Source organism: Podarcis raffonei, chromosome 10, assembly GCF_027172205.1.
Source record: "Podarcis raffonei isolate rPodRaf1 chromosome 10, rPodRaf1.pri, whole genome shotgun sequence".
Taxonomy (NCBI): domain Eukaryota; kingdom Metazoa; phylum Chordata; class Lepidosauria; order Squamata; family Lacertidae; genus Podarcis; species Podarcis raffonei.
Genome location: NC_070611.1, coordinates 57,253,647 through 57,276,411, shown reverse-complemented (window position 1 = coordinate 57,276,411; position 22,765 = coordinate 57,253,647). Strand labels below are relative to the sequence as shown.

The window sequence follows — 22,765 nt, the reverse complement described above, 5'->3', positions numbered from 1 at the left end:
TGTGACAGGCATGAAGAGCTGGGGCTGTTTTTGAAAAATGCCCAGTACATCCCTAACTCATAAGGAAGCTCTTTCCTCACCTTCAGGTTGTTCGTCCCTCAAACCAGAATTTTGATGCTTCTTACTAAAGATACAAAACTCATTATCTTTGCTTAGTGCTTAACCCTGTGTTCCTCAAGGTATACCTATGTGAAACAGTTCTGGGAAAGAGAATCAACGTTTTTCCTGAACACTGAAAACCACATCTCACAATATATTTTGTGCCTGGGTACCAATGCATCAGTTATGACACTTCAAATGCGGCTTTCCCCTTGTAAACAAACCAGCGAGGTGGTTTGGTTCTTGCCCACTTGTCACTTTTGTGTATTTTAAAAAGGGAAAGCTGTACTTGAAATATGCACTGCACATGTCTTTCACAATCAACTTGGCATACATGTATTTTGTATTAATTGGTAACATGCAAACAGAAAATTTCTCACTAGATACAGCCATCAAGTGTGGCTGGAGAACTGGTAAGGCTCAAACACCAAGTTCCCTCAGTAACATTTGGAGAAAGACACGAGCACCCAGTATTATGGCATGGGAAACATAGGCTACAACAATGGGCAGTGGGAGATGAAGGAGAATGAGTACCAGGGATAGGAAAGTGGTAGTCCAGAGACTCAGTCCAGTCTCCATCAGATGCCTGGTTTCTTAAGACACTTCTTCCCTTTATGCAAGGTAAGCTATATGAACATAGGCTCATTGTTCTGCTCCACCTTTGGTCAGGTAGACAGGGGTGGAGCAGAACCTTTCTCACCAATGCCTAGTTCCAATTCATTTCTGATGTTACGGGAGACTGGACTTTTAAACCTAAGATTTATTTATTTTTGTGATCACTCAGTTGCTGGATACAACCTGAGTGATGCAGCCAATAAAAGCTGTTCTTTAAAGCGTAGGTTTTCAGCACAGGCATGGCTGGAAAACCTCATTCTTGTCAAAGACAGATGACAATATAAAGAACCACTGCTTGCAAAGGCCACTGTTTGATTACCAATACATCAATAAATCCACAAGAGCAATGGGATAGTTCTAGATCTGAATATGCCAGGCCAGGCACACCATTGCTACATCTACAAACTGCCCCCCCCCAAATAATTACAATGCCCCCATTAAAAGCAATAGCTTCCAAACTGTTCTGGAGACACCTTGGGCTCATAATAAGATTGAGCCTGGCAAACCAGCTTCCCTGAAAGAGAGAATAGTGAGACCCACCCAACATGTCAGGTCGCAGGCTCAAAAAGTCAGAAGGGCTATGCTCCAGGACCTACTGCAATGCACAATGGATTCCTTGGTAGACAGGGCAACACAGAAAGGATTCCTTCAAGGCAGATAGTTTGAAAACCACTGCATCAACAAACCCCAAGTAGAAATCTAAAGAAATATTTTCCATGGGAAGGTCTGCTTTCTGGTAACAGCTGTGAACATAAAGGTTATTCTTGATAACTCCAAGAGAAATTATTACCCTGGACACATACAGATGAACTCGGGAAAGCTGAAAGGTTTGCGTAGCCAACGGTGTGAAGTTTGTGACTGACAAAATACAGCCATGATTTCACTAGAGGAAAGCAAGATTTGAAGTGTGCCTATTAAATGTCCTTCCTTAAAATAAAATTTAAAAATGCACTATGCACTCCAAAATTATTTGTTCAGGCAATCCATATACAACAGAAGGCACTGTTATCCATAGGACCCCTTCAATTTCACATGGCAAAGACCTGAGAAGTGCAACTCAATCCAATTCCATACAGCTGCTTCCCCATTTCACTGGGAAGAGCAGGAACAGAGACGTTCTTCAGTCCAACAACTTAGAAAAATACCACAAGAATTTATACATTACAGTAGCTGGTTAGAAAGAGTGTCCTAATGAGAGGAAAGAGGGTTGACCACTGCCTTTCCCAAAAGGAAATCATCTTCCAGAGCACTCCATTACCTTCCCTTGTCTGCTCACAAGTCACAAATGTGTGTTGCTGTTTTAATAAAATGCAATAATGAAATATTCTGCAGAGTCCCTTAAGCTTTCGTCTTTTCCTCCTTCAGTTGCTTCCTGGAGGATTGCCAAAGTTAAATGAAGAGACCAGTCCTTTGTTATCAAATGTGAAGCCCGTTTGCTGCTCTATCCTCTTTGATTCTAGAATTAAAAAGAAATAAGTTTAAGAGACAGATTAAGTATGTTTTTTTTAAAGCACCAATGAACCTCCTTCAAAATGCATGCATTTATTTTCTTAAAAGATTGAAATTTCTGAAGTACCACCAAGGCGGGGGGAACAAAATAATCTTGCAGATTTGTATACCTCTATATTGTCCCTGCACTACTGGAGATGGGTAATATTCTGTAGTGGAAAGGGAAAACTACTGAGCCCAATAGAAAAACACCCACTCTGCAATTTCCACATTTTGCTTGTACGGACAAGTAGGTAATATATAGGTGTATCATACAAGTAGAAATAATCTATTCCTGTATAATTCATTTGGTTAAGCTTCCTGTCCTAATAAGGGTGGGTAATGCAGAGACTGTTTAGGGAGTCTCTAAACTCAATTTGTGTGCAACTAATTCTCTGTAGAGATCACTGGTCCTACATACCAAGTGACAACAGTGTAAAGTGGACCTCTAACAAGGCCTAACAAAGGAACATAGAAAGCTACTTTATGCTGAGTCAGGACATTGGTCCTTCTAGCGCTGTGCCATCTACTTTGTCTAGCAGCTCTCTAGAGTGGCAAGCAGAGGTTCCTATCATTACCTACCAATCTAATCCTTTGAACTGGAGATGCCAGGAATGAAACAGGGAGCCTAAATTTGAAGCATGTCCTGTGTCACTGAGCTATGGTTCCAAAAACTATGTTGATAGCTTATTTATAGTGGCAATATATAAAAAGCCACAAATGCTTTTTTGTAATTTAATCTCAGTGGACTTTTAAAACTCGCTGCATACCTCCATTTCTACTTCCCTCACCCAAGTTTCTTTGTCCTTTCTTACTGAAACAGAGAAAGTTGGGAGGGCAGAAGAAGAGCCATGCTTGCAGTTTCCTCTGAGTTGTGCTTCTCCATCCTATACATACTGCTGCTGTCTGTGGTGTCCGTTACATATTTATTGCCTCCAATTTCTCTCTCACCAAATGTTCCCTGGCACTTCTCTATCTTCCTCTTCTCTACAGGGAAGATAAGGACAGTGAGAATTCTCTCTTTTGATCTGAAGACTTATCTGTCCCTCTTAAAAGGATAGAAGCCCTTGTGAACTGAAGATACCTCCCCTCCTCCAAAGAGTATCCAGTACGCAAAGGCTGCTTACAATGAGCAAAAGCAAACAAAATCTATTGAACGTGCTTCTCTCTTTGTGCAATCAGAATAATACAAACATTAAGACTTGTTTTTGTTTTATTTTAAACTTGAGGAAGCTTGAATTATTTGACATGGTTGCAAATATTAAAATTCTTATTTGTGCAGTGTACAATTCATGCTTCTACAGATATCCTTGGAACACAGTAAATAAACAGACTCACCTGCTGAACTCCTCCGGTGTTCAGCTAACGCACAGATGCCCTGCAGCTGAGTCTTCTGATCATTGCTGAGTGGTGCTGTCAGCAAGTGGTACCAGGCTGCATCTCGGCTCTGTATCGCTATCAACACAGAAATAATGGCCTTTCTTTTAAGAAAGTTTCAGAAAGAAAAGGCAGATACACAACCCACCACAACCTTCCTCCATTATCATTAAAACAATCCTTTTCACAAGTAGAAATCTTCTACCTTTGGCTTCAGTATATTGAGCTGAAATACCTGTTCCAGTGAGCAAAGACTGTATGACATACTTGGCAACTTATCTCTGATGACAAACTAGGAAGACAAGTAGCTGCCTTATATTAAGCCATTGGTCCATCTAGCTCAGTATTATCTATGCTGACTGGCAGTGGCTGTCCAGGGTTTTAGGCAAGGATCTTTTCCTAACCTTACCTGGAGATACCAGGGATTGAGTCTGGGACCTTCTGCTTTCAAAACACTTGCTCTATCACTCAGCTACAGCCCTTCCCCTAAGCTTGTTGGTTTTAATCATCCCACCCCAGAAGCAATAATTTACCCATCATCTTTGTATCCTGCCCTTGCTTGGAGAATCTCAAGGACACCTGACGAAGTGATAACTCATTTTGTTTTCAAAGTACAGTACAGTCATACCTCGTAGTACCTTGGTTCTCAAACTTAATCCGTTCCAATAGTCTGTTCGACTCCAAAAACTGTTCAAAAACCAAGGCACGGCTTCCGATTGGCTGCAGGAGCTTCCTGCATTCAAGCGGAAGCCGCCTCAGACATTCAGCTTCCAAAAAAACATTTGCAAACCAGAACACTTACTTCTGCGTTTGCGGCATTCAGGAGACAATTTGTTTGACAACTAAGCCATTTGAGAAACAAGGTACCACTGTAATCCAGGGAGGTAAGTTAGGCTGAGAGAGAGTTGCCCAAAGCCAACATCTGAATGTCATGGCCAAAGAGGATTTGAACCAGAGTTCTGACTGCCAAAGCCAACAATCTGCCTGAATAAAATAGACTTGTGTACATCTGAATCTGGGACATTTGGCATAAAAATATGCTTTTTTACCACTTGACTATGATCTTTCTGATGATGGGAGAGTTAGGCTATGCTATTTATGAGTTAGGCTATGCTAATAAAATCAGGGTTAGGCTATGCTAGCCCTTCCCAGAAAAACAGCTTGAGATTGCGATTCTCTTTCTGAAATGCAAGAAGAAAACAAAGAGTTTTCCAGCTTAGCAGGGTTCCTCTATCTTCTGTTCAACTAGAGTTTCACAGAATCCTTGCAGGATACAGAGTGCATGTTTTGGACTGAAAGTTGGCCAATGAGCTGACTGAATGTTGTGCTCCAAAGATAACAATGAATCTGACAAAGATTTTGTAGCCTTGGAGAAGACAGAAGACATTTGTGGATTTTGTTGCTATTGCTCTAGGTTTCAGATGAATGTACCTAGTAGTGCCTGTGTAAAGAACTGGTATTCATCCACACCATCATCCAGGTCGACAGGGGTGCTGAAACCTTCTAAAGCAGTTTCTTCCAGTGCATCATCATCCCAGTCATCGTCATCATCTTCATCGTCATCTCCTGCATCACCGCCACCACCTGTATGGTTTTCCTGCATCTCCTGGCTGACTTCATTGGCCTCCTCTTCATCACTTGGAATCTCTTCTGTTAAAAAGTTTATTTTTAATAGAAGGCATGTCACAATATATTCAGGATTTAATGGGGCACTTTGGGGGGGGAGCAAAAAATATTCTAAATTTCCTGAACAACTGGCCCCAGTGCTGTCCCATAAATGAGCGGTTGCAATTCACCTATGTAGAATAAGGAAAGCACTACACTCAGGCAAAAATTAAACTGCTGACCATCATCCTTCTAGGAGGTGGCCCAATTCTCAGAGAGGGTTATTCAGCAACGCAATATGGGAATATAAAGTACTTCTGAATTTTTTGAAATATGCAGTCCCTCCCTCTCAAGGAAGCTGAAAGACATTATGACAGGTATTTTTGCTAGTAACAAATAGAAAAATGATAGCTGATGAAACAGTATTGCTATAGCAACCATCCCCTGCCCTCTCCACTGAAATGAACACATGTATATTAATTATTTTACCATTATCTTCTGCATCATTCTTTTCAGATTTAGCATGTTCTTCATGTTCCGTATGCTGCCTGGTGGCACACAATTGTTTCAGTCCCAGGAACAGAAGGAGGACCGACGGAACAATCTGAGCAGCCACAGCATCTACTGCAGGAGGTCGGTTGGGCAGCCCCATCAAAATGCTCAGCCCTATGATGCACATCTTCCTATCATGGAGGCTAAACACACATACACACAAATGAGTGAGAATCTCCCGTTTTTATTTATTACAGGTCTATTTGAACCTCCTTCATGATGAGATCTCAGACCACGTTACAACAATTTATAGTCGCACAATTTAAAACCAGGTAAAAGAAATTAAACAAGAAACCAATACAGTTTAAATCAGAAAACAGAGATGTGTATAAAAACACATCTCAGCTGTCAAAGGCTGAGGATTACTTTCAGAGCGGCCTGGGAGGTTCTGCTCTGGTTCCCAATCACTCTCAGAGGTGGCAGCATAACAACCAAATAGGCTCTCTGAAAGAGGCCTCCCTGTCTTGGGTTGTAGATGAGGACAACGCATACTGGGATGCTTCCCTTACACAGGCCAATGCTGCTTTTCCTTTCTTTTTTTATAGACACTGTTTAACGGGAACGAACAAAACTTTTAATTATGTATTTAAAAATTCACCAGATGCAGAAATTCCTGAAGCAAAATTCAGACGGGAGCTAGAAGAAGCAGAAAAACCCAAACATCAGCCAAACGATTCAAAGTGGCAGCCATAGTAGAACTCCAATTCCAATTCCAAGTTTTATTACGGCAAAAGCCAGTGACACTAAACACCACAAGATCAAACAAAAAGAAATCAACAACAACATCAGAAAAAAAATAAAAATAAAGGATTACACAAGGGAACTCCAATTAAGTATCTCATTTACATCATGCATTTAAATTTTCATGCTGCAGAACGGCATGACAGGGGGTCTACGTATTGGTCACCACATAGAAACAAGCAAGCAGTCAGGGGAGGGTGACAATGTGCAGTCACCTGTTTGGAGTAGGGGGGCGGAGCAGGGTTTGAGGAAAAAGAAGAGTTGTTTGCTCTTTTGACTGTGTGGGAAATTCATTCTCAGGGCCGGCCCAAGACATTTTGACACCTGAGGCAAACCACAAAATGCTGTCCCCCTCCAGGGAAGAAGGGGTGAATGAAGTTCCACAATGGGAACAAGGGTGGGAGGAGAACAGCAGTGCCTTATATTCGCCAAGAAGCCACTGTAGAGCTGGCACTGGAGTACGGATGCTGAGGAGACAGCAGTTCCCATCTCCAAGGAGCTCACCACAGCTGTTGCTGCCACTGGGGTAGGGGCGGCAGCAGCAGGGTGAAGCATTCCTTGGAGGCTGGATCTGCTGCCCCTGCAGATCCTTCCACCCGAGGCGGTCGCCTCACCTTGCCTCATGGGTGGGCCGGCCCTGCTCATCATTTAAACATTTTACTAAGCGCATACTCCACCTTGTATCCAAAGGTGTCCAAGGTGGTCCTATCATGTGGCCCCTGACACTAACAAAAGAGACCATTTATGGTTTGAAATAATACAAAATAATACGATTTGAAAAGAACTGAAAAGGCTGTACACACACAAAATGGAATGAAAAAACGTGGCACAGATTTTAGTGTCTTTCCTGGGCACAGAAGTGCTGTTACATCCCTGTAAAACGGCATAGCCAGTTATTATCCAAAGTTTCCCCCCCGCCCAAGAATAATAATTTGCAAAGAGTCCGCTGCTAAACAAACACATGCGGTTACTAATGAAGCAGATGCCCTGCCCTCTGGAGAATTATAATGACGTGGGACCAACTATAAATCTGACAGAAAAATTAATCTCAATTGGGCTGAAGAGCACTCTTGTACGGAATGAAAATTGGCAGACGGACCACTGCAAATAGGAGCAATAAACAGTGAAATATTTGGCGGAGAGAAGGGAGAGGGCGGGGGGGGAAGAAGATTTTTTTACCTCAAAGACTTGGGATGCTCCTTTTATTGAAAAGTGTTATCAGCATTCAAAGCATGTGCCTCTACCTTAAATTAATGCTCCAACTGGGCTCAACATATTTTTTAAGAAACAAAATTGTTAAGAATATCCTTCAAGTAACTCACAAGAGGATTCACTGTGAAGGGGGAAATATATTTTCAAGACCATGAGGGTAACTCAAAATGGGCCTTTAGTGAGAGGGAGATCACAGAACAGGAACCAAGAGAGCTTCAAGCTTGCAAGGTTTGAATGAGCATAGCATGAATTACCCATGTCTTTGGTCTCCCTTCTTTAGGAGACATTTTTACAGAGGAAGGATAGGGAACCTGTGGCCCTCCACCAGATGTGGCTGGACTAGAAAATCCCCATCGTCGCTATTTGTATTATTTATTAAATTTATGTCCCACCCAGTCTACCTAAGGAACCAAAGGGGACAAACACCAAAGCGCTAAAACAATAATATTTAAAATAAAACAGGAACCCAGGAAGGTGCTTAGACCATTGGTTCATCTAGTTCAGTAATGTTTATGCTGAATGTCAGTGTAGACAGTACTAAGCTAGATGGACCAACAGACTCAGTATAAGTTCTTAGAATCATAGAATTGTGGAGTTGGAAGGGAACACGAGGGTCTTCTAGTCCAGCCCCATGCAGTGCAGGAACATGGCTTCCTTCCTAAACACAAGGTGGCAGCAGTATAGAATGCAGAAAGTACATGAGGTTCAAATGCAGAATTAGCCACTGTCTGCATTTGCTAGCTAAGCCAAGGTCTTCTGCTCTTGGATGTTTGTTGAATTCCGGAAAATCTCAGTTTTAAATTTTAAAACAAGTTTCTAATCTTTATAATGAGATGAAGAATATGATGGCAAAAACTAGGCCCTTAGTGCCAAATAAGTTGTCCACTCTTGCCCCTTAGCCTTAGATAAATTGGTCATGATGTAACCATCGCCTAAGGGGGAAAGTCTTAGAAGCAAAAAACTGAATGAAGAGTCTTCTGTTTTTTAATTGGCACAACAGGACAAAAAGCCTTTTTATTTTAAAATATATACTAAAGAGTTACATTCTGCCGCTGATGCACCTTTGAAAGCTGGATAGCTCCCCTAACCACAGAATGTAATAAAGCCCTTTTACAACGCACTCACTAGAGCAGTAAATGTCATGTTAAAACTGCATTTATGAGACACTGTAATTCTTTGCAGTTACATAACATCGACTCCAAGACAAGAACGAATATTACAAGATGTCAAGACAGCCACAGTAAATGGCTTCCGGTTCTTGTTAAATGTTTCCTCCTCAGCCTTAAAGGACAACCGTCTATTACTGTTCATCGTAATTGTCCACAGAAAATGACTTCCGAACACAACAAAATTCAGCAACACAACAGGTTCAAGTATGATCTGAAATTCCTTATCGTTAAGAAATCTACAGCTCAGTATAAATGTTGCCACGCACAGGTTGTGAAAAATCCCTTACTCACACAGATGCTGCATGTGGGGAGCACAACACTTTAAAACTCCGGACTCTATATACAGCAAATGACTTCTATACACCCATTAAGACAGAATTGGGAGGCACACGCTACATGCACTGAGAGGGAAGACATGAGCTTCTTAAAGCCTATGATTTTTTTTGGGGGGGGGTCAAAAAGCCATTTGCAAATGGTGAATTGGAGGCTGCTGTTTCACTTTCACTTCAGGGGTGAGATTCAACCCCAAAAATGATTTCGGGATGAGAGAAGGGGACTTATAATTTGCCACCTCATTCGCAAGTGGGGAATTGGGGTATGGAAGCTGTTTGTTGGGGGGGGCGGGTATCCAAAATGGTTTTAGAAGAAATCGGCTTTCAACTATGGGGATGGGACATCTCTCTCTTTTTCTTTAAAAAGCTGCCAATTTTAAAGAACAGTAAAACTTCCACTGCAATTGCCCCCTCTGATCATTTCCACAAGATAATTTTACCTTTCTCATTTAGGAGGTTTGTCTGAAATACCCCCACCCCACCCATTCAGGCACTATTAGAAGACGTTGCAGGGGGTGTGTGATCACCTTTACTATCAGCCAGCAACCAAGCCTGCCGGTATGTCCCCTGGAAAGAACAGCCTGGATTCAAGATGATACCACCAACAGCCAGAGGCGAAAAGCATCTTCCCTCTTCTGCACAGTGACATATCCCTAATTGAAACAAAATAAAAAAATTCCTTCCAGTAGCACCTTAGAGACCAACTAAGTTTGTCATTGGTATGTGCTTTCATGTGCATGCACACTTCTTCAGAAGAAGTGACAAACTTAGTTAGTCTCTAAGGTGCTACTGGAAGGAATTTTATTTTGTTTCGACTACGGCAGACCAACACGGCTACCTACCTGTAACATATCCCTAATTATAATTGCAATTTGGTATGGATTTTCATTGTAAGCTGCTTTGGGAACCAATCTTAGATATCTATATCATCTATACCAAGCGAACATAGCATGGCTAGTATTATTTCTTCTTGCCAGTTAGTAATTTCTGAGGATTTCTATGGCTGACGTGGAGTCTTCTTAACATAACAGAGATAAAGTGTGTGTGTGTATAAAACAAAACGATTGGAGGATATGATGTTATTTTTAAAAAATAAGCCAAATAGATTTTCTTTGTTGTGAAAAATATATCAGTGTACAATTTGGAGCTGCAGTTGGTGGGGAAGGTCAAGGAAAATCCTCCCTCCACACAGGTTTTGATACTTTCCTGGACCCTCTACGCAAACCAAAGTCAAAAGTCGCTTTCCAAGAAGCCCTAATCTTTTAAAAAAGAAAAGAGAAAAACCACCGGACACCTACCCAAGGAAACAATCTGTATCATTCATCCACTGGTTTATGAACTGTGCAGTGATGGGCTCTGGGTTGTGAGGAAATCTGATGTTCTCTAAAGTGTGCAAAAGGAGATCAGGGTTGTAGTAAAGGGCTGCAACGGCCACCTGGAGACACATGGTGCGGAGCTCGCTGGTTTTAACCCCTCGCGTTAAGCGCTCTAGGACAGCTTCTACAAAGAGCGGGATGCACTGAGGATAGAAAAACGGGAGAGACATGGGGTAGAGGAAGCAAAGGGAAAGTGGAGAAATGAAATATGTTCAGAGAAAGTTCCAGGCATTAAAAGGCTTTAACTTACAATTAGAATTACCTTTCCTTAGATGAAGGGTCAGGGAACCTGTGGCCCTCCTGGTTATGCTGGACCACAGTTCCCATCACCTCTGACCATTGATCATGCTGGCTGCAGGTGATGAGAACTGGATCGCAGCAACACCTGGAGGGCCACAGGTTTCCCCATTGCTCCCTCACAAGCATGCAACTATACAGCACACAATTCCTTACGTGACTTTGATGGGGAAATTATGTTATAAAACCATATAATGAGATACTGGCTCTAGAATACTGCTTCCTAAGAATCTTGGCTTTTTCTTTTTAAAGTCGGCTCTTTCTTTTTTTCAGTCCAGCGATTACTGAAGAAATGGGAACTATGCCTGATGAAATCTCAGAAAGCCAAAGAAACTGCTGAACAAGATTTCCAGTTGTCAGGAAGCAAAGCTTCGCTACCCTATGAAGCTCTTTGTTGTCCCCTGGGGGTATGCAAAATAAGAAAAAATATGCAACTCTGCTAAATATGAATAATTTAGACCGGTCAGTTCTCTGAGATAGCTTGTAGCCCATCATATGAGTCCCACCTAACCACCAGCTCAATGATACCACCAAATACTTGTGTAATGAACAAAGCAGAAGAGCTACTGCCAGAACGTTGGCAATCAATTTTGGAAGCAGAAGGCCAGAGAAGCAGAGGCAATTTTTTATTAAAATATTTCAAAGCACCCAGAGCGCCATCTGGTGGTTAAATTCTCACCACCAGATTATAACTTCTCAGTTTGATAGAACAGGTGTGGGGAACACCCATTGGCCATGCTTGCGGGGGCTGTGGAGTTCAGCTACACCTGGAGGTCCTATGATAGATGAAGGATGCTTTGGAGGGGAAGCCTCCAACCTCCCCAACTCCCTGTTCAACCTTTTCCTTTATCTGCTTCCCCAGATTGCCCCCCTTTTTTCTCTTCTCCTTTGGCATCCCACCATGACCCCACTTCGCCCCCTCAACATCCCTGCTGTTCTCCTCTTGCCCAATTTTGTCAGCTGCCAACAGGAAAAGGTGGCAATGCCCAAGGTTCCCATGCAGCTCACACCCACAGAGCAGTGGGCGGCAGGTGGCCGTCTGACTGAAGGAACAGACTGGCAAAAGGGCTGGTGGTGACCTTGAAAAGCCTTTATGGTTTGGGACAGGGATATCTAAAGGACTGCCTGTCAGTTTACATTTCTTGGTACAGAAAGTACTGATCTGATGTGTAGAGATCTTTCTTATTCTAATTAATTCAAGAGGGTTCAGAAAGCCTCTCTGTGTGAAAGAAACAAGCAGAAGGTTCCTGATGTTTGGGAAGCTGAGTACAGCTGGCTTAAACAGGTCCTGTTATCTCTTCCTGTCAAGGTCATGCTGACTAAAATAATAAGGACAGAAGGGGCCTGGGTTTCACTCTTTTCTATCTCTCTTTCTTTCTGGTGTGGTGTTCTGTATATAGTATGCTTAGTGATAAGGTTTAGTCTTATTATAAGTTATTGTAAGTTTAAGTTAAGTCTGCTGCAACTGGATTTCTTATGGGCAGTGCCAATCCTGAATGTATTGGATTTGTGACCATTATGCTCCTTTGCCTTCAGCAGCAGTAAAGCTCTGCTGGATGAAATATTAATGGCCTCTGGTCTATTGTTTGGGAATCCTGCAACACGTTTAAATTTTTACTCTGCTAACTATTAGTTGGAATACTGCTCTGGATCAATACTGAGTAGAATTCAAGCTTGCTTACTAAGACATGCTTGCTTACTAAGGTATTCTGTGGAGGCCCTCTTGGGACTGGAGAAGGGGCCTTCTCAGTGGTTGTGTCTAGACTGTGGAATTCCTTGCCAAGGTAGCCATGTTTTGCCCCATCTGTTATGCTGAATCAAATTGGCACCTAGCCCAGCACTACAAAAAAAATAACCTAGGCCAAATAGCCCATTCCTCCAAGCACAAACTAGACCCATCTCAAGCTAGTTCTATCTAATGATCATCAGCAAAGGAAAAACTGTATGCCACTCTATGATTCTATGATTACCTGGTCAATACCCCTCCCTTTGCACTGCAGAATAATGACCTCTAAGAGCTTGGCTGCATGGCATTCGGCATCTTCTCCTGCATCACCAGTTAATACCTAGCAACAAAACCATGAACAAATTACTGAGAAGACAGTTGACACTAAACATGCCCAAACAGGACATGTTTGCTCAGGGTGTAAATGGAAACTGTTCTGAACCATTCATGTCATATCTGAGAAACATATTTTCCAATACAGTATGACCTCTTATCTGAATAATCAGCAAGGCATCCAACGTAACTGGATAACAAGAGAAGAGCAGACAAAAAACAGAAGTGCTAATCACACGAGCTTACACAGAAATAAGGGATAAAGAATAAATCTGAAAGGTAACGATTTTTAGGTGTTCCCATAATGGGAGTCTTAGTATTGGCACTTTTATTCCTTTCCGTGGAGTTAAGTGGCACTAACGGAAATTGATCCCCAGCCTTCAAAAACAGGGTAGAATCTTGAACATTGTGGTCTGAATCCGTATGTGAATTAAGAGTTCTCAAAACATTATGCTCAACAGGCTCAGTGAGCAAAAAGCAAGAGAGCTCGGATCTGTTACTCTGTTTTCAAGTCTCACTGTCAGATTCATAGAGCTAGAATAGGCCAAAAGGCCATTTAGTACAAAGCCTGCATGCAACACACAACTGTCAATCCCAGCAGATCTACCTCAAGTGTTCAGACCTCGGCATGCTAAAAGCAAAGAGGATGCATGGCATGGCAGAGCAAAAAGCTCCGTGTTGCTCAAGCAAACTGAGCCAAAGCAGGCCCTCTACTAGAAAAAGGCAACTCTACTAATCCTCTGTGGGACTTTGCCCAGAACAAGCACATTAGGAAGAGCAACCGAAACTGAATATTCAAGAACAGAATAAGTGTTTGTCCTCTTTTCTGGTACAGCTCATGTATTTAAAAGACAAACACATTTACAGTATTCTAGCATGTTTTTGTGTAGGGTATACATCATACATTATGGGACGCGGGTGGTGCTGTGGGTAAAACCTCAGCGACTAGGACTTGCCGATCGCATGGTCGGCGGTTCGAATTCCCGCGGCGGGGTGTGCTCCTGTTGTTTGGTCCCAGCGCCTGCCAACCTAGCAGTTCTAAAGCACCCCTGGGTGCAAGTAGATAAATAGGGACCGCTAACTAGCGGGAAGGTAAACGGCGTTTCCGTGTGCGGCTCTGGCTCACCAGAGTAGCTTTGTCACGCTGGCCACGTGACCCGGAAGTGTCTGCGGACAGCGCTGGCTCCCAGCCTATAGAGTGAGATGAGCGCACAACCCTAGAGTCTGTCAAGACTGGCCCGTACCGGCAGGGGTACCTTTACCTTTTATACATCATTTCTAGTTGTAAAGCGGGTGTCTTGCATGCTGATGTGCTATGAAGCTAAGTGAAAGAAGTAACAGAATGGGAAGAGGATCCAACATATGGCATGGGCAGAAAAATCCTGTTTTTTTAGAAAGCCATACCATGTCCAAAATCAGTGGGTATAAGTAACTACACTCATCCTGTCAGAGTAACATGCAGGCATGACCCTCAGACCCTGGATTTGAAGTCTGCTGAAAGGAAGCAAGCAGAGAATGTATGCTAAAAGCGGGTCTAAACAGGACTACTTGTGACCTTTACATTTCACCCTGTGCTACATTTTTTGGTCACTTTTTCATAGTCATTTTTGATACCTAGTTGGTAAAGGTATGAACAATGGCAATACTTACCTTTTTACACATGGTGTAAATTATCTCTAAATTTTTGGGATTTGACAGTAACGTATCGGTATCAACAGTGACATAGTTGTGCAAGAGAGGCATCATATCTAGACAGAGGCAAGCAAAACAGTTAAGCTTGAGAGCAAAAGTAAGGTTAGCATTGTAGAGTTGTTTTCCTGGCATAGTACATGTTAACAAGCACTATAAACACATACATAACTTAAAGGGGGGGGGGAACAAGTTTCTAGTTCCTAGGGCTCCAAAGAAATTCCAGAAGTGTGTTGACAATCCCTGAAGCCAGCTGCATGACGGAATAAAATTACGGAAGCAGGAAATGTGCAAATTTACTCAATATGCAGAGTTTATATAGGTCTCAGAAACTGGATTGCCACAGTCCAATTTAAGTGCACACCACTCTGCACAAGGCTATCCCGTGCACATGCAGCTCTGAATCTATAGCACTGAGGAACAATGCAAGCTTGTTTTCACTCAGCTGAGACAAATTGACAATTGATACACTCCATCATAGCTTCCTGAACTACTGCTAGCCAACATAATACTTCAAATCGAGTTACTTGAACAGATCTACTGCTCCAGCCTCTCAGGTTATTATAACATCAGTCAATCCCATTTCAGAACACACTACAGAGCTCATTACCTGCAAAGTACTCAAAGCAATCCTGTTGAAATACTTCATATAAGACACCCAGAAGCTGCCACATTTGAGGTGAGATAAGATGGCACGTCAAGCTGTATGCTAGAGAGAGGATTTCTTCATAGAACTCTGAAAGGGAAACCCCCGCAGATCTGATGAGGTCTGAAAATAAAAGTTTGCAAATCCCACACAAACTGCAAAGATTCATACCATTATCAATCCTTTATACAGCAATTTTAACCAGCAAACATGTTTTGCAATCATGTCTTCCTTGCGGTATTCTGACAGCAAGCTTGCCAGTTCACCTGAAGGTGTGACGGTAAGGAATTTACCAACCAGCACTGCATAGACTTGATTCAGAGCTTAAACAAAACTGCACATTCAGTGCAATTTGAACCTGGGCATTACACTACTATACTCCCATTGTGTGCCCCACTGTCACTTCCCCAGGTATGTCTAGAACTGAATTGATTGTTGTTCCTTTGGCCTTCCAATTCACACTACTGAAAGCAATCTATATGTCTAATGTGCAACAAAAGTAAATTCACAACAGGTGACTTATTTATGCCTAAACTGAAGTGGATAGCAGAGAAAAGATGTTGTTAAGGCAGCCTTCACCAATCCAGGCCAAAACATCTGGAGGGCACCAGATTGGCAAAGGCTGGCTGGAATAAGAGGATGTACTATATTCTAATATCTAATTTAAGACTGGCTTTTAGTTCTCTGCAATACAAGCACAAACAAATAATCTGGCAATATTTTCTAGAAGGTCAGCTTTTTAAATTTACCTATTACGTGCTTCTGCAAGACGAGGCCAATGATCTGTAAGCAAATGCTCTCCAACTGTTGAGTTATCTAGAAGAGACAGAGACTGTTTATAGCATGAAAGTAACAACTGGATGCTTTTGTTTAAATGAACAGTTGCCCTAAAACAAAAAGCTAAACTTAAAACTGTTTTAAAATTATGACTGGCTGAAAGCTGTAGGCAAAGTTTTGTGGGGCAGAATAGGCCCACAGCGCCACCTGTTGACAAGTGATGGAGAAGGCTCACCTCCTTGTGGTCTTGCACGACAGTAAGGATTGTATCAATTGTGTGAAGGATCCCCATAGCCATGACAGTTTTATCCTCCAGTTCTTCATATTCTTCACTTTGGAGAACTTTCCCAAATATCTCTGCCTAAAGAAATCAAGACACAAAACAACGGAGAACCAGCCTGCATCAATGGAGAAGCATCCTTGGAGACGATGAATTATTATTATGTATTAAAGCCATCAACGGGCACAGCACCTTTGAGTAAGTCCTGCACTAGCAGTTAGAACACCTGGAAGCCTGGGGAAGAGGGCTTACCATCATTGCCCTCCACAGCTCTTCCCACTGGCTGTGTTGGCCTCCTCTACTGAGTGAGCCAGCTGTGAACTATCTAGTTCCCAAACTGCATTTTAGCAGTTTAGCTTGGCCCTTGGAATGCAAGACTAGAACTTGTAGTGTAGCCTTCCCTGTGCCTGCCCCCATCCTGAACTTTGAGTTTTCTCTGTACAGTGGTACCTCAGGTTAAGTACTTCATTTGTTCCAGAGGTCTGTTCTTAACCTGAAACTGTTCTTAACCTGAAGCACCACTTTAGCTAATGGGGCCTCCTGTTGCTGCCACGCCGCTGGAGAACAATTTCTGTTCTCATCCTGAAGCAAAGTTCTTAACCTGAAGCACTATTTCTGGGTTAGTGGAGTCTGTAACCTGAAGCGTATGTAACCCGAGGTACCACTGTATATAGATTATTTCTTTGTACTGTTGAACTTATCCTATTTATCTGATCTTATAAGGTCTTATGTGAATTGATTGACATGTTTTGTAACAAATTATACATATCGTTTCAAATGTTTGGTATGCTGATAATAAGCATAGGAAGCTGTCTTATACCAAGTCAGACCAGTAGCCCATCCAGCTCAGTATTGTCTACACTGACTGGCAGCGGCTCTCCAGGGTTTCAAGCAGGGCACTACCTAGAGATGACAGGGATCGAACCCGGGACCTTCAGCATGCAAAGCACATGCTCTACCACTGAGATACACCGAGTTGCTTGTTGTGAGGAACTTGGAGCACAATTCTCTGTGGAAAAGCGACCTATACCTAAACTAAACTAAACTAAACCAAACCTTATACAGTGGTACATTGGTTTTCAAACGGCTTAGTTGTCGAACAAATCGGCACCCGAACACCACAAACCCGGAAGTGTTCTGGCTTGCGAACGTTTTTCGGAAGCCAAATGTCCGACACAGCTTCCACTTGAGTGCAGGAAGCTCCTGCAGCCAATCGGAAGCCGCGCCTTGGTTTTCAAACAGTTTTGGGAGTTGAATGGACTCCTGGAATGGATTAAGTTCGAGAACCAAGGTACCACTGTAGTGTCCTAGATTGGTCCTTGCTCCAAGCAGCTTACAAGGTAATATTTAGCAGTAGAGAGAGAAAGGAGGAGAGGTGGGATGTGAGAAAAGACAATTACAGTGGTACCTCAGGTTAAGAACTTAATTCGTTCTGGAAGTCCGTTCTTAACCTGAAACTGTTCTTAACCTGAGGTACCACTTTAGCTAACGGGGCCTCCCACTGCCGCCGCGCAATTTCTGTTCTCATCCTGAAGCAAAGTTCTTAACCTGAGGTACTATTTCTGGGTTAGCGGAGTCTGTAACCTGAAGTGTCTGTAACCTGAAGCATCTGTAATCCAAGGTACCACTGTACTTAGACCTAGTTGCAGTTTTGGATGAAGACGAGGTGTGCATGTTAAGCGTAAGACCTGAGAGCCTCCAGGTGTTGTCTGACTCTGGCTCCCATCATCCTCAGCCCTATTGACTGGAGGTGAAGGGAGACAGAGTCCAACAACACCTGGAGGTTCACGGGTTCTCCACTCTTGATGTAAGAGTTTAGTTCCACAGACTATAAACCTGCCTGAAATGCATGTAAACAGCTGAGAATGTGAGGTGGGGAAAATAGAGCAATCCAGGTTGAGTGTTTTTGAAAACCAGGATACAATTTTAAAAAACAGTTTAAAAATCAGTATAACAAATGTTTCGATATTTAGGGTTAATGTGGTATGGGGAAAACCACATGGAAAGTTTCCAGGATGTACTGCCTTGTATTGAGTTAAAATGAGAAATGCATTCAATTAATATTTTTCAAGTCGTTTAAAACTTATTTTTATAGACATGCAGACTGGTCTTTACAATGCCAAAGCTGGAAGCTACACATCCCTTAATAAATTCTTGATTCCAACAATATCACTGGAACCAGAAACATCAGAAGTTTTCCTCTGTATGAGAGCACTGCTATCTCTTACCAGGTGCTGTGTCATTTCAACAGCAATTGTTGCTACTTCCTGACTGTATTCACAAATCAGCTTCTGGATTACATTGGTGAGATCATCGTTCTCAGTCTCCCGAACAACAAGCAGCAGCTCCTGCATAACTGGCCTGATGTAGGGCTTAATGTATTCCTTTGCTAAAAAGGCACACAGAAAAACAACACAGAAAAAGATAGAAGGGGTCATTTGCTAAATGTAGATGCAAGGAGCTCTGGATTAGGATTAAACCCCTTAGATAGATAAGATAAAATGATAGAAAGATAAAATATAGATATCTATCTGTCTATCTATTTATCAATGCTTCTTAGGTACACATATCTGTCTGCTTTCTATTCCTGAACTATTTCACTGGTGCAGGAAAAAGAGGTATGTTAGAAAGCTGAAAAAGGGAGAAAACTAAACAGACCATTTGGGAAATTTGCACCTTTTCCCTTGAAGATACACTCAGGTCCACCCTGCTCCCTTTCTCCAAAAAAATTGCAGAAGATAGTATATGATGACTTGCTAAAGCAGGGTTCTGTAACATCTGCAGCTATTACACCAATCCTAACCTTCACCTCAGACCTATTTGCATAATTAGCAGTCAAAATACCTGACACTTAAATGAAGGTTCAAAGAATGGGAAATGAATGGCCAATAATGAATCACGTGGGCATTTATTCAGTCAGTAACAACCACATGGTAGGATGCTTGATAGAGCAGCAAATGATGCATTGATGTTATTGGAGCATGGATACTCAATACATGGGTGCACCTTTACAGCAACAATACACAGTAGGGCAAGAACAATGTTTCCATGGTTAAAACTCTATTTTAATAGGAAAATCAAATATTTCCAGAGGATGCACCCTTCCTGGTGGTCATATTCTATATTCTAGTGTCTGTCATTACAGAGAGGAGAATTATCATAATATTCATTTATTTTGACAGAAGGAATCTGAAGTTTAGCAACTAGGCGTTGGAATTGAACTGGGGATGTTCATGCAGAGTCCATGCACAGGCAAGAAAGAAAGAAAGAAAGAAAGAAAGAAAATCAAAATCAAACCTCGTTCCTGATGGCTTATTAATGATTGAAGTGCTATGGCAGCTTCCACTTTGACAGGCATCTCTTTGTCATCAATCAGGCTCTTCTTTGTTAGCTCAACAGCATTCCTTAGGTTGAGTTCATTGTGGAATTCCAAAGTACTGAACGAATGAAGAGTCCAACAGGACTGCAGCATAAGAGGGAGAAAGCAAAACAGACACTACTGAGTTCTTTTGTTCTCTAAGGAATCTAGTTGTGTGCTGGTAGTTCTCAGCTGATTAGACTTGCACCCCATCTTATGGTTTGAAGAGGCTTACATTAGACAACTAAATGTGTGTGTGTCACCCCTGCAGCCACCCCTGATTAAAGCCACCACCACCACTACCAACAACAACCATTAAAATTCTAGGCCAAGTTCCAAAGAGACACTTGTGTATAACTAAGGCAGTTTTGCACAGGCAACAGTCCTTAGTGCCACATGAAAATGTTGCTCCAGACAGTTACCCAACCTTCAGGAGAGACTCTGAGGCAGCAAGCAAGAATGTCAGCAATAAAAGAGCAAACAAAAAAAGCAAAGAGCAACAATGTGCAAAACAACATCCCCAATGCCATCTCGCCCCATTGCCCCTTGGGAAAGCAAACAAGTTTAAATCAGCCTCCCAGAAGCTGTAAGAGGGGGCACACTCTCTAAATGATGCTAAGAAGAGCAAGTTACCGCAGGACGATATACTTGCTCTGGTCACTTACTCTTGCTCTCAAATATCCCAGGTTCGACATGAACAGTGGAAAGATGTGATTCTGTAGCATCAGCTCCATTTGATCCTTGAAGACACTCTTCTGATGGAATTAACAGTAGCCACAAAAAAGGTTAGTCTCCATTTTGATATGTGACAACATTCAATTATGTCCCAAAATTTAACTCCCCTAGAGTAATTGCACAAATATAAACCAAAATCAGTTTCTAGCTTCAAGTTCACTTCCAGAAAATATTCTGGCATTATATAAGTCCAATAAAATGCAGAAAAGCCCAACTGTGAAATATGTTATGCTGTCCAGGCCAATTACAGCCACCGGTGGGAATGTGTCCCTATGAAGGTACATGTATCCAGAAATGTGGACTTGCTATGAAGTAAGAGTTTTACAGGAATATCGAGCCACTTACATGGGAACCCTGTCAAAGAGAGTTCCCTATGGCATATGCCTGTATCAAAAATGTGCATTTCAAAACTTGTTTTGGGGAGTACTGCAAGCTATAGCTCAGTATGTGCAATGCAAATATAAGCTAAAGTTGTAACATACAAAGCAGCCCCTAAGTGTCTGCATAAGGCCCTAACTGTTGGGCTGGCTCCTGTCCAGTAGTTGGGATGAGCTAGAAATAAAGGAGGCTATCAGAGGCAGCATGCCTATGTATTCCAGTTGCTGGGAGTCACATGCACAGTTGAACTCAAAGACATCTGGTTGGCCACTATGAGAACAGGATACTGGACCAGATGGGCCTTTTGTCTGATCCAGCAAGGCTCTTCTCGTGTGCTTAAGTAAGGCTGCAGAAAGGAGCAGAATATCTTTCGAAGACCAGGTGAAAAACAAAACCTGGGAGTTTTGATATAGACCAGAGATATTGCCTCATTTGTTAAGAGGTTTCCTTGTAGCTCTCTCCTTTGGTTAGACCTGGCTGTTGATGCACAGGCTAAATCCCTGTCTAGCTTGACTGTCCTCGTGTTCAAGTGCTACTACTGGTTTACGGGCCAACAGCATTTGTTGTTTAGTCGTTTAGTCGTGTCCGACTCTTTGTGACCCCATGGACCAGAGCACGCCAGGTACTTCTGTCCTCCACTGCCTCCCGCAGTTTGGTCAAACTCATGCTGGTAGCTTTGAGATACTATCCAACCATCTCATCCTCTGTCGCCCCCTTCTCCTTGTGCCCTCCATCTTTCCCAGCATCAGGGTCTTTTCCAGGGAATCTTCTCTTCTCATGAGGTGGCCAAAGTATTGGAGCCTCAGCTTCAGGATCTGTCCTTCCAGTGAGCACTCAGGGCTGATTTCCTTAAGAATGGAGAGGTTTGATCTTCTTGCAGTCCATGGGACTCTCAAGAGTCTCCTCCAGCACCATAATTCAAAAGCATCGATTCTTTGGCGATCAGCCTTCTTTATGGTCCAGCTCTCACTTCCATACATCACTACTGGGAAAACCATAGCTTTTACTATACGGACCTTTGTTGGCAAGGTGATGTCTCTACTTTTTAAGATGCTGTCTAGGTTTGTCATTGCTTTTCTCCCAAGAAGCAGGCGTCTTTTAATTTCGTGGCTGCTGTCACCATCTGCAGTGATCATGGAGCCCAAGAAAGTAAAATCTCTCACTGCCTCCATTTCTTCCCCTTCTATTTGCCAGGAGGTGATGGGACCAGTGGCCATGATCTTCGTTTTTTTGATGTTGAGCTTCAGACCATATTTTGTGCTCTCCTCTTTCACCCTCAATAAAAGGTTCTTTAATTCCTCCTCACTTTCTGCCATCAAGATTGTGTCATCTGCATATCTGAGATTGTTGATATTTCTTCTTCCGGCTAGGGATTCTGCATATAATTCCGGCTAGGGATTCTGCATATAAGTTAAATAAGCAGGGAGACAATATACAGCCTTGTCGTACTCCTTTCCCAATTGCCAGGTAGTCCCAGAATACTAATTAAAATATACTGTACAAATCTTGGTTCATTCCATTTTCATTCACCTCTTTTGAATCCTTTATCAACTCCTGCTCTACACAGACCTTCTGTCAGAGATATACATGTGCATTCTGATCCCTGCATTAAGGTTTTCATGAATCACATTGAAGACTACATATTTGGTGGCAAAACTACATATATCGTACAAGTCTTCATCCGCTTACCTTCAGCAAAATCTCTGCTAGAGATCCTATCACATGTAATGCCCCATCTTTTTTCCTAGGGTCAACATTGGGCCCAGTAAGTATCTGATAGCAAAATGCCATCATTTTGGGTAACACCTAAACAGATGGAACAAAATGCAGAAAATTAAGAACTAGAAAGTCAAAAATGCTAGAGTCATTCTGTTTAAACCAAGAAGACACTGGTGGTGGTGCTGTTGATGAATGGTAGATGACCCATGCGGAGTGGGGAGAGGCCACACTCAAGTTTTGTCTGCCTGGCTACTCAGTGCA

At 42.3% G+C, this 22,765-nt stretch overlaps 1 protein-coding gene across 5 annotated transcripts in view; it reads right to left on the bottom strand.

The window, feature by feature from the left end:
* Window positions 1-1,847: 1,847 nt before the first annotated feature.
* IPO8 (importin 8) overlaps window positions 1,848-22,765 on the bottom strand; it is a 37,340-nt gene continuing 16,422 nt past the window's right edge. For 2 of the 5 annotated variants that reach the window (XM_053405160.1, XM_053405162.1), the window contains exons 12-25: window positions 22,475-22,591; window positions 20,338-20,427; window positions 19,612-19,777; window positions 18,543-18,703; window positions 16,270-16,395; window positions 16,007-16,073; window positions 15,222-15,380; window positions 14,573-14,670; window positions 12,834-12,929; window positions 10,489-10,709; window positions 5,674-5,879; window positions 5,011-5,229; window positions 3,541-3,657; window positions 1,848-2,170 (exon numbers count right to left, since the gene is read on the bottom strand). In XM_053405160.1, the coding sequence (XP_053261135.1) occupies window positions 2,076-2,170; window positions 3,541-3,657; window positions 5,011-5,229; window positions 5,674-5,879; window positions 10,489-10,709; window positions 12,834-12,929; window positions 14,573-14,670; window positions 15,222-15,380; window positions 16,007-16,073; window positions 16,270-16,395; window positions 18,543-18,703; window positions 19,612-19,777; window positions 20,338-20,427; window positions 22,475-22,591 (1,938 nt within the window). In that variant the 3' untranslated portion in view covers window positions 1,848-2,075. The remainder of the gene's footprint in view (window positions 2,171-3,540; window positions 3,658-5,010; window positions 5,230-5,673; window positions 5,880-10,488; window positions 10,710-12,833; window positions 12,930-14,572; window positions 14,671-15,221; window positions 15,381-16,006; window positions 16,074-16,269; window positions 16,396-18,542; window positions 18,704-19,611; window positions 19,778-20,337; window positions 20,428-22,474; window positions 22,592-22,765) is intronic. The other 3 variants (XM_053405163.1, XM_053405164.1, XM_053405161.1) reach the window with 2 other exon arrangements.